The 12,340-nt window shown below is 42.2% G+C and overlaps 1 protein-coding gene across 2 annotated transcripts in view; it reads left to right on the forward strand.

The window, feature by feature from the left end:
• The window catches only part of UNC79 (unc-79 homolog, NALCN channel complex subunit), a 192,848-nt gene that overhangs the window by 107,280 nt on the left and 73,228 nt on the right, over positions 1–12,340 (forward strand). For both annotated transcript variants that reach the window (XM_045901444.3, XM_045901445.3), the window contains 4 exons: positions 1,112–1,294; positions 1,896–2,058; positions 4,580–4,729; positions 5,313–6,515. In XM_045901444.3, coding sequence (XP_045757400.2) covers positions 1,112–1,294; positions 1,896–2,058; positions 4,580–4,729; positions 5,313–6,515 — 1,699 coding nt within the window. The remainder of the gene's footprint in view (positions 1–1,111; positions 1,295–1,895; positions 2,059–4,579; positions 4,730–5,312; positions 6,516–12,340) is intronic.

Here is a 12,340-nt window from a genome sequence, read left to right on the forward strand (position 1 = left end):
GACCATGACCCGAGCCGAAGGCAGACGCTAATGACTGAGCCACCCAGGGGCCCCTACATAGTAGTCTTTTGCTGATGCTGGTAACTAGATGGATCACCACTAATACTCAGTTGCTTGTGATGAAGAGAGGACGCACCGTTTCAGATACCGAACTTCCCTCCTTTCCTCCTTTCTTTCCTCACTTCGCTCTTTCTGTATTTACATTATGCATATTTATGTAATAAAGCCATAAAGCCAAAAATTAAATACAAATCTCCACGAACCCACAAAATAAGTGACTAACATTTCGGTGTTCGAATGTTATTGCTGGCTCCAAATTTATTACATCCATATCACATAAGTATAGGCATATGCGTGTGCACACATTTTCTGTAGTAATGGGATCATATTATACGTATTGATAAATACGTGTAACCTTTTTTAAACCTAAAATTGATTATGAAGTCAATATCTTGTAAATAAATTTGTATCCTATCCCATTTAATGGCTACATAGTATCCTGTTGTCATACAAATAATCTTTCATTTAACTTATCTCATATTGTTGAACATGGAGGCTATTTTCAATCTGGGGTGACTAAAAGGCTGGATATTTTTATGTATACATCTTGGAACAGTTGTCTGATTTTTTCCTTAGGACACATTTAATTGCTGTACAGTAGGCTAGGTACTCTCCCTCACTTCTGAAGAGATACTGCTAAATTGCCCTCCCAAAAGGCTGTGTTGAGTAATATTCTTGCCAGTAGCGTCTGAGAATGCCCATTGCCCTCAGTGATTACCAATAGTAGGTGTTTTCATTGATTCTAGTTTAATTCTAGTTAATAGTTTCGTAGAACATTTTAATAAATAAGGCGTTATTCTCCATAGATAATTGAGCAGATACATCAAATGATTAGATAATTAAGTGGATAAAATGATTTTAATTTGCAAGTTTCTTCTATTTCTTGTAAGGTTTAACTTTCCCCCTTTAGGGTCACTGGCCATTACTGTTAACATTTTGTGAGATGCCTTTTAAATATTTTGCCTGTTGTTTTGATGGGTCACATATTCCTTTAGGCTTTTGGGTGTTCTCTATAGTTTTCCTTCAGTTATTAATATTTTTCCTCTTTCAGGTTATGGACTATAACATTAACTTGGGAAAACACCTTCTCCCCCTGGTGGTTCAGGTGCTCAAATACTGCTCTTGTCCTCAACTACGGCATTATTTCCAACAGCCACCTCGTTGCTCCCTCTGGTCCCTAAAACCTCACATCCGGCAGATGTGGTTGAAGGCCTTGCTTGTCATCCTTTACAAGGTGAGTTGCGATGGTCACTCCTTTTTAGGCTAGAGTGATTCTCTTAGAGAGGAGAACACTTAAGGGATCTAAATTGAGAATTTCATAGGATAGTAATTTGACCTTCAGGGGACAAATCACGATATGTACAATTCATGTTGAGAAAGAAAGAGCCATTGGAGTATCAACAGCAAGGGAGACCATACCAGCATATGTGCTACAAATGTTTAAAATAAAAAACGATGAGTTGTAGGAGATTGAGATCAACAATCTGTGTTTATGCTCACATCTCCTATTTTATCTGTGTATGAATTATTATCTCAGAAAGCAAGGAAGATATTTAAAATTGTATTCATCCCCCAGATGTTTATGCCAGATAATTTCCTTGAAAGGAGTTGTAACCGTGATCTGGCATGCCTTGCCATCCGTGGTTTGGTGCAAGAGGAAGGGACTACAGTCCCTTGTCCCAATAAGGCCATGATAAAAATTTCTGGTTTTGCTTCTCTGTATATTTCTCTTCATCCCCAAGAAATACTGAGAAAAGCATCTAGCAAGATCATGTGGAAAAACTTACCCTTCAAAATAACCATTTATATTTTTCTTCCTCCATTTTATTGAGCAGTATCCATATCGAGACTGTGATATCAGCAAGGTCCTGCTGCATCTGATTCACATAACAGTCAATACACTCAATGCACAGTATCATAGCTGCAAGCCCCATGCCACGGCAGGACCTTTGTACAGTGACAACAGTAACATAAGCAGATACAGCGAAAAAGAAAAAGGTACTTTACATATCTCAATTCTATCCCGAACTTAGCTTGAGCATGTAATACATTTCTGGACAACGTTTCTCTTAGAAGATAGTGGAGTGCCCCCAGATTATCATTCTGGAATCTAAAAATCACCTACTTCTGCATTAATGTTCCAACTTTCCCATGAATGTTGCTGCTTTAATTCTTCAAATGAACATTCGAGAGAAATAATTGATATGCTCCTGAAGCCCATTTCATAAGAAATGTTTTGTAAAAAAAATTGTCTGCTGTTTGGTTAAGGAGCCTTTTAGGCCTTTCCCTATGTGTTGGAAGCATCTTGCTTTGGGTGATGAAGTAAATCTTGGTTGGCACTTGTTGGAGCCATGATTTTTTCGTCTCTAGTTTGCTCCTGAACTTTGTGCTCACAGATTTGAATGGAGTCTAAATTTGCTGAAGTGCTTCTTCCTAGCTTCCTTGTTCAATGAGAAAATGATTTAAGGCAACCAAGATGACTTTTTTCCTCTGTGTAGGTTTAAATTATTTACAGTAGCAACACTTTTTATATTGATAGCTTTTCTGCAAGGGAGCAGGCGAATGAAATTTTAGATAGAGTAAAATCCCAGCCTGGATGTTTTCAGATGAGAGCTGAAGAGCCAAGGTGTATGTCTTTAGTGTAAGTCACAAGTATAGACTTGTAAAAGGTGACATCATCTAATCCAATCCTGGGAGAAAGCCAAGTGCCCCGAGTGACCCTTTGTGGTGTTAGTAGATTCTCACTTGGTAGGACTGCTCTGGAAATATCTCACTAGGGTGGATGGGAACTAATGTTCATTTAGTTCTAAAAGGTCCAAGAATCTGGTTTGGCCATAGATGGAACTGTAAGTTCTAGTACCATTTAGATCCTTCCTGAAGAGTATCTTGTCTCCCAGCTTAGGTCCCAGTTTCCGGAAAATGGGATAGATCCTGTTAAACTATATATGTCCTCAATCCAGGCTCAGTGTTTGGGCCAGTCTCAAATGAGCCTTCCTGAATGGGAGGAGCCATCTTGAAGTCCTTCCATCTCTCATTCAGGACATTTTGAGAATCATTTCAAAATCATGTAATGGAAGTCACTTAACTCTTTCTTTGAAAAACTATTTTTCAAAAGGGACTATATTTTTTAGAGGACATAAAGAAAAAAACAGATCGTTGTGTTGCATCTCCCTGGGAACATGGGAACTTGATAGGCTTTGTCATCTTTGCAGAAGTTCACCGGGGGTTTTGTATCATTTTGATCATTAACACTCATTTTTTTTTATTTGACTAAGGAAAGATTAATAGGGTCACCTTATCTATCATCTGCTGCCTCAAATTTCACTTAGTTGTAGAGTCTTGTGTTGTGGGACAGGATCATTCCTCAAAGTTTGGCTCCCTCCTTGTACTCCCTGAATACTCAAGAAATCTTAAGTAGTCGTCATCACACCTGAGCCTCATTTTGTCAAATAGGTAGATATAAAAGGGGCCAAATACTATGATTTCAGTGATATTCACCTTGAATAATAGGTTAATTCCATTTACTGTGGTATGAAGTGCATTTTTGTAGCCTTTTTTTTTTTTTTTTTCCTGCTTTGTACAGGGCTTTGGCCTTTCCAAAGGATGAAAGAAAAGCATTTATTAAGTGACCTCTGTGGGTTGCAACATAGCAACCCTTTCCTCATGACTGTGTTTTTGGGTTTATCTTTGATTTAAAAGTGGCCCAAATAGGGATAAAAGAGTACACAGAAATAATCTTGCTAGGCACTCCAAGGGACAGGTTTGTTTATGGAGCCTCAGGATCCTCAGAGTCAGAGAGTCTTTCTGGGATGCATAATAGTTGCACATGGCAAACTCCACAGAGGAGGGTCTTAACTTTAATGGGGGGGGGGGGATGTTATTTTCTGTTTTCTTTTTCCTTCGTTTACTCTTTCAGTCCATAATCATTTGTGGAGCTTTTGAAATGACCAGTGGCTTTTCTAAGCTTTTTCTGTGTGTTGTGTGTTTCATTACCAAATGTAGAGTACAGTATTTTGCATTCACAAAGTATAAGGTGCATGTACTCTTAGGCTGTGTCTATGCCAGTTCTCACATCCCAGGAAGGCGTATGTATATTTTTGGAAAGGATGAGAGCTACTCATTTTGTTTAATTTTCTCTTGCCAAATTAGCCTGAAAATTCACCCAAAGCAGGCATGTTCAAGGAGTGTCACAGACCCCAAAGGGGGTGTGTTATCCGATTTTAAGAGCACTGGAAAAAATTTCTCCACGAAGGCCCTCTTGGAATATTGAGATGCCTCTCTTGAAAATGCTGCAGTTGTCACATGGAAAACGAGAGGCAGCCTTGTAACAGGTTGCTCTGTCAACATTTGGATAATTTGACATCTGGATGAAATACCAGAGCTGTGGCCAGATCTTGAGCTGGTGTAGAAACCAGCCCACACTGTGTTCCCTCGTGCTTTCATTGAAATGCTTGTGTAGACACAGCCTAAGAGAGAGTAACCTCCCAAGTGTAATTTTGAACTTTCTCTCCCCAATTAGAAGAAGATAGTGTTTTTGATGAATCTGATATTCATGATACACCTACTGGACCCTGCAATAAAGAGTCTCAAACTTTTTTTGCAAGATTGAAAAGGATAGGCGGCAGCAAAATGGTGAAATATCAGCCGGTTGAGATGAATGTTCAGAGAAGTATGAATTTTTTCCTCTTAGTAATTTTATGCAGAAATGTTGTACTCTACCGTTTGTTTGGGGTGAAATCTTAATTTTATTATGTTACTACACATTTTAATACCGTTGATTTTATATATATGTATGCACAAACAGTATATATATATCCACACTTATATATATACGTGACTTGACAGATACATCATTGATGTCATGATCGTCTGAGAGGGCCATTGCTTGATTTGATTTGTTGCAAAATGTTTGCTTCTCTTCCACACGATTTAAATACAGTTTCCTAGATCTGCCTCAGCCCAAAAGCGGTCCCCTTTCCTGTGCACAAATGAATAGAGCTGAGGAATTATCCCGAAGCCTGATTTTGGAAATCAGATCTTAAACTGCCATTTCGGGTTCTCTCATTCCAGAGTTTTCTGGGTTTTGAAATTAGAAAGAACTTTCCAAAAACTTGGCCAGAGAGTCAGTGTTCCCTCCTGTTGGAGCTGGGATTGTGATTATGATTTATGCCAATTGTATGCCCAAGTATGAGGGGGAAAAAAGTGGTAGCATCTCCAAGTAAAATAGTACTAGCTCTTTCTGTTTCAATCAGGTGAAATAGAACTGGCCGAATATAGAGAAACGGGTGCATTACAAGACAGCATTCTACACTGTGTGAGAGAAGAAAGCATTCAGAAAAAAAAGCTGCGCTCTTTAAAACAAAAATCTCTTGATATAGGGAATGCAGACTCCCTCTTGTTTACATTAGACGAGCACCGGAGGAAGTCCTGCATAGACCGGTGTGACTTAGATAAGCCTCCCGCCCATGCTGCTTATGTCATGCAGAGACATGACCACGGACGGCCCAGACAGAATTCAGCTACAAGGCCTGACGACCCCGAGGGCCCCGAGAACCCAGCAACGGAAAGTTTCCAAGAAACCCGCAGGCCTGTGATACCCGAAGTCAGGTTAAACTGCATGGAGACGTTTGAGGTCAAAGTGGATTCTCCTCTCAAGCCTGCTCCTAAGGAGGATTTAGATCTGATAGATTTGTCCTCCGACTCCACATCCGGGCCTGAAAAGCGCTCGGTGCTCTCCACATCTGACAGTGACTCCCTTGTATTCGAGCCTCTTCCCCCTCTCCGCATCGTAGAGAGTGATGAGGAAGAGGAGACCATGGACCAGGGAAATGATGGTGCCTCTGGTAAAAACGCTGCCTCCCCCCCGGCCCTCCCCAGCCCCCCTTCCGTCCTCAGCCTCAGCACAACTCCCCTTGTGCAAGTAAGTGTGGAGGATTGTTCCAAAGACTTCTCTTCCAAGGACTCAGGAAATAACCAGTCAACAGGTGCCATGGACTCTGCCCGCGTTGCAGACTCTGAAGAACGTTCGAAGCCCGAGGAGTCGCAGGACTTTTCCTGTGGCAGCCCGCTCACGCTTAAGCAAAAGCGAGACCTCCTCCAGAAGTCCTATGCCCTCCCTGAGGTGTCACTGGACGACAGCCCTGAGCCCAGCATCGAGGAGGAGAAGCCTGGTGGGCCGGTGCCAAGTTCAGGGGCAAAAACTGTCCTCCTCAAAGTCCCCGAGGATGCCGAGAACCCAACGGAAAGTGAGAAGCCCGACACCAGCGCCGAGTCCGACACAGAACAGAATCCCGAGAGGAAGGCAGAAGAGGAGGGAGTGGAGGAATCCGAGTTCAAGATCCAGATTGTTCCCAGGCAGAGGAAACAGCGCAAGATCGCTGTCAGTGCCATCCAGAGAGAGTACCTGGATATCTCCTTCAACATTCTAGACAAGCTGGGAGAACAGAAAGACCCAGGTAAGCTCGTCTCTCTTCTTCCTCCCAGCCTGACACGCAGGTTTGTTCATCTTTCTCGTTCGGGTCTCGGCACTGAGTATGCATCCAACTCTCAATCTTATAATGTCAGAGAGTGACATTATAATTGTTTCAGAGTCCACTCCGAATCCTTCCTGCTTACCACAGCGTGTTGGATTCAGATGTGGTTTTACTTGCTCCATAAATATTTCTGTATTTGTTGTTTCTCAACTTCTAACAGTCCATTCTTGACCATCCTTGGCAAGAAGAGGCCGTGGTTAATGCATATCAAGGTATCCCGGACATCATCTCAGCCTTCCTCAAACAGCGAAAGTCATTAATTTGAACTCTTTGTGCCTTTGTTTTTCCATGCCTTAGCCAGCTTTGATAGATAGTCCAAAGAAGGAACAAACATGAAGGGCTAAAATAAAGCAAAGAGTGCTTGGAATGGTTAAGAATCGACTATAATCCTGTAGGGTCCACAGCAGATTATATACTCAAACCAAATGTCAGCAGTCTGGTGGACACTGTGTGTCCGAAAAACCCTAGTTGCCACCTAGACCCTCATCCGTCGGCACCGCTTGATGGTGAAGTTGTCACAGCTCATGGATTTCCTGCCTCAGGTGTCATTTCTCACTTTCCTTGGAGGCACGGTTTTTAAGAAAGATCATTTGAAAAAGCAGCAAGCCGATAGTCCACCTCATCCTAAAATACAGTCTATTGCAGTATTTCCATAACTCAACGCTTTGTGTCTCAGCTCAGATCTAAAGAAAAAAAAGAATGTGACTGTTTAGGAAAAATGAAATTGTCCAGGAATGATCATTGTAGTAGATTCGTAGTCTGTGGACCACTGAGGCCTGGCAAAGATCTTGGAGACTTGGAGACTTGTAGCGGAAAATCTGTCTTTTTCTGTAAGAAGAGATGGACACTCTAAGGAAGTGATGTGCCCGGGTCCCACAGATAGGCAGTCGCAGGGCCAGGACGATTGTCCTGATTCTAGTCCTTCCTCTCCCACTGCTTCATACAAAAGCAACTCCCAAGATAAGAGATTCAGATCTTTTATTTGCCCCGGGCATTCCCTGAGAGTTCTAGCTGCTCTCCCTCCCAGCACAGAGCTGTGTACCTTGAAGGTGCTCTGTGAAAATCTGTTGAATGAATGCTAGTATATTTGGAAAGGGTCGTGCTCCAGCCAGGCAGGTGGAAGAATAAGATCCTGGTGATAACAAAGTGTAAGGTTTCTGGGGAAACTGGAATACCTTTTTATTGTTTGGAGCCAGGAAAGTGGCTACATAGAAATGGAGGAGAGCATTGACCTAGAGACTCTAGAGGTCTGTAGGGTGGATATATAAGAAACCATCCAAGGTCTATAGAGTGGGTATATAAGAAACGCTATGTAAGTCTACAGAATGGGTGTACGTGATATATAGGTTGTAGTGTGTGTGTGTGTGTGTTGCTTCCTTTATCCATCCTATATCATATTGTTCCCCAGGCTACCAGGGAGGAGATGGATTTCATATTAATACACTTGCTATCAGAACGAGAGGAAAGCATCTGACAATTATGATAATATGTCTTTAAAATGTTTATAATATATGTGATACTGTCATAATAGTTTTATATCTGTATAGTGTCCCACCTCCCACGGACACACTGATCTACCTTCCCTCCCTTACTGGTGTTGGAAGGAGGCCTGGGCTCAGAGTGAGACACAACCTTCCCTAGACCTTCTTGCTTCTATCAGCCGGAGTAAAGGGAGGCCCAGACAGCTACGGCTTCTGGTCCTTCCAAACTCAGAGCCTCGCCACTGCTGATCACCTTGAGCCACCAGGTCCAACTGCATCATGCACTTTCCCTGTGTTCATGTCAGTCCCTGCAGGAAGGCCCAGGTCACTCCTCTAATATCCATGAGGCTCTGCACATCTTCTGTTCTGAACTTTTGTCCTCCCTTATGCTAACTACTGAAAACCTTCCTCCATCCTTCATGAGCAGAATCCCATATATGCTCTCTCATCTGACGACTCCCTTCATGCCCTAGTCTAGTGGAAACCTGGCTCTGCCCCTGGCTCTGCTTTCCTCACTGCCTTGTGCCCTTGGGATTGGGTGAGGGGTAGGCCCCTTCCCTGCTCTCCGCTGTGCCTTTCAGACCATTCCCACCTTGTCTCTAAAAACACCCAGCTCTGAACCTCATACTACTGACCCCTGATGACAATTATCTGGTGACAGTTTGACTCCTGGCTCTTTTTTCATTCTTGTCTAAACTGTTTCTGCCTGAATTCTTACTGATTCCAATATTAAAGTAGATGATCCTCCTGATGCTCTGGCTTCTCAGTTCCTTGAATTCATCTTCTCTAGTAACTTTGTTTTTATCCTGCACCCTAGCTCAGTGATTCATTCCCATGGTCATGACGCAGATCTTGTTTATAGCAACAACTGCAGCCTCTCCACAATGTCATTCTCATGCCTCCTGTCCTCTGATTTCCATTTCCTCTCTCTCTGGACAACCCTGGATTGGTCCTTTCACGTCCCTCCCCTACTTCACGTCTTCTCTCCTCTTCCTTACTCAAGTCAATGAGTGTAGCCCTCCCGCCCTGCACCCTCTTGGCCTTCGCTTTTTCAGACTTGCTTGGCTAAACACAACCCTTGTCAGATCCACCTTTCCATCTACCTGCGCCCATACCTATCCAATGAGTGTGACTGGAGAAATAACAATATTGACTGGTCTCATTTTAAATTCATGACCATAAATCTCAACTGGGTCCTTGAACTACCTGGCCATCATACCATATTTCCCTGGTCCATTCACGTTTCCATTCTCCTGAGTGACTGTTTATTTCATGGCGACTTGTCTTTCCAAACTTTCGATAACTCTTCCTGTTTGACATAATCAGAAGAAGTTTCCTCAGCTTCCTACCACCTCATCTGCTTGCCTTCCAGAACCTGCACTTGTACATCTGGCCTTCATGGCTGGGGCTACAGGTGAACTGTCTGGTTTTACTGTTTAAAGTCAGCTTTTCCACACGTGGACAAGATTCCATTTCTCTTACCTATTCGGAGATACAGGCCTGGAAATTCTCCCTTCTTTCTTCCCCCACTGCCGTTAGCTTTTTTTCTTCCTCAGGTATTCTTGACTTGAGCATACGAACATAATTTTATTTCTCTCTTTAAAAAAAGTTCTTGATCCCAGTTCTCCCAATTATTATCTCATTTTGCTTCTCCCCTCTTGGCAAAACATATTAAAGAGTTGTCTATACAATCATTATCTCCAATTTTCTCCCATTCTGTTCTTTCTAAAAAGAATTCATCATTCCCATGAAGCTTGATCCCCAGTGGTTCACCCAAACGTCACTTGTCAAGGTGACCAATGACCTCCAGTGGTCAGTTCTTAACTCTTACCTCCCCACTTTGCTTGGCTTCTTGGATACCATACTCTCTTGGTTTTCTGCTTAGTCAGTGGTCACTCCTTCTCAATCTCTTGTTGGTTCCTCCTTATCTCCCTAAGGAGGGAGTGCCCTAGGGTCTCAGTCTTCTGTCTACACTCACTGTCTGTGTGATCTCATCTAGTTTTATGGTTTTACATATTGTCTGTATGCTGAGACAGTTCACTCAGTTGCCTCTTGCTGGAATAATGCCATGTAACAAATAAGCACAAAATCTCAGCAACATATAATGGTAAGTCGGTAGGTCACTGTGGATCGCCTAATCTAGGCTGAGCTGGGCTGGGTGGCCATCCTCCTCCTGGGACCCTTGAAGCCTGGGAATGTTTTCTCATGGTGATGGCAGAGGCACAAGAGAGCAAGTCTAATTGCACAGGCACTTTTCAAGCCTTTGGTCATGTTATGCCTGCCAACATTTCATTAGCCAAAACAAATCACCAAAGTCAAGAAGGAAATATACCCTGCCTCTTATGAGGGGGGAACTTCTAAGTCACATGGCAAAGGGCGTGGATTCAGGGAGGAGTGAAGAATTGGAGCCGTATCTATCAGGTAGTACATGGGATGTACTCATAGTAAAAAGTTATCCATTGTTTATCTGAAATTAAGTTTTAACTGGGCATCCTCCATTTTGTCTGGTCACCTTAATCTACCTTCAAAATATATCCAGAATCTGGTCCCCTCCCACTATGTCCCCTGCTTCTACTCTGCTCTGAGCCCCACACCTCTCACCTGGGTCAGTGACTGTAACCTCCTAACTGGTCCCCTGCCTTCGACCCTTATTGCTTTCATATCTTCTCAACACAGCAGCTAGAGTGATCCTTTAAGACATGAGATGATATCATTCCTCTGATCAAATCCCCCAAGTGGCTCCCCATTTCTTTCATAGTAAAAGCTCAGGTCCTTGATATTTCTGGAGTGCTCTGTGGTCTTGATTCTCATGATTTCTCGGACTTCATTTTGTGCTGCTCTCACCTCATTGCTTCTACACGGCTGCAGTGGACCCTGCCATTTCTTGAATGCTCCCGGCATAGTTCCAGCTGAGGGCCTTTGTGCTGGCTGCTCCCTCAGCCTGTCTTCCTCACATGTCTGCCTGGCTCCCTCTCTCCCTTTCGTTGATCCTTTGATCAAACACCAGGTTCCCAATGAGGCCTGGACCCACACCCCACCTTTCCACCCCTGTCTGGCATCTTGGAATCCCTTCTACTCTGTCTCTCTTCTACAGAGAATTACTCTTCTAACATACAATTTTACTTTTATGTATGTTATTGTCTGTCTCTCCCCACTAAAAAGAAAGTTCCCAAAGGCAAGTATTCTTGCCTAGTTTGTTCACTGATTGTATCCCAAGTGCCTAGTAGAGTTTTGGCAAATATTTGGTGAATGAATGAATGAATGAATGAATGAATTAATAGTTAGGACATTTTCTGCACATCACTATAAAAACTCAATAAAAATACTTTAAGCTAAGCGTATAGGTCTGTTCCAATGTTTGTTGTCTTAAACTATACAAATGGAAGGTTTCATAAAATGATTTAGGACTGAGCAAAAATTTCCTGGCTTGTGGAATCTTTGTACACTAGTGATTATTACCAAGTACCTTATAGTAGTGACATTTCTTTAAAATTAAAGATACAGCAAAGATTTTAGTAAGCCCAGCAAAACTCTAAAAGTCTCAATGACCTTTCAAAGAATTCTCGAAGGTGAGCTTTAAGCTTTCTCATTCTAATTATTGGTGGGAGTATTAGGCTCTAAGAGCAGCACACGTGAAACAGAGGCAGATGAGGGTGAAGAGACGAGATTTGTGCCTGTTTTTTATTTATTTATTTAATCTTAATTTTTTTTTTTTGACTGTGCATGTTTTGAACTAGTGGTTTGGGGAGAATACCTAAGAGAAAAAGAACAGCCTAACCTCTAATATCTTAATGATTAAGGTAATTTAAAACAGGTTGCTATTTTGTGCTTACTCAAGAGGGTTTAGGAAACAGTTATACTTTTTTTTTTCATCAAGAAATGATTAATCTGGCAACCATATCTATTCAGAAAGACCTCTGAGAATCAAAACAGTGTCAGTGCTCGATAACTTTCCTCCCAGCCTCTCACCCAAGATCGATTTTATTTTTATTTCTGAAAAATTTAGTGATCATCCAAGGATAGAATAGCATCTGCATACTTCAATTGTATGTATGCATGAATGTATGGTGAATTGCTCTATGACAAGAAAAAAAATTGACAATATGAAAAGAATGAGACAGAATCATCATGAAGCTTGCGAACTTGAAGTCATTTAGGGAGGCATCCCCAAATTACAGCATGGGACATTCGTGGACACCTATAGGGTAACTCCAGGCTGCTCACTCTGTTCATTTATAGTATTGCTTAAGATGGCAAGGAGATTTG

The sequence above is a fragment of the Mirounga angustirostris genome, unplaced genomic scaffold, assembly GCF_029215605.1.
Source record: "Mirounga angustirostris isolate CCGP_5_RB_7025 unplaced genomic scaffold, mMirAng1.0.hap1 SCAF_9, whole genome shotgun sequence".
Taxonomy (NCBI): Eukaryota; Metazoa; Chordata; class Mammalia; order Carnivora; family Phocidae; genus Mirounga; species Mirounga angustirostris.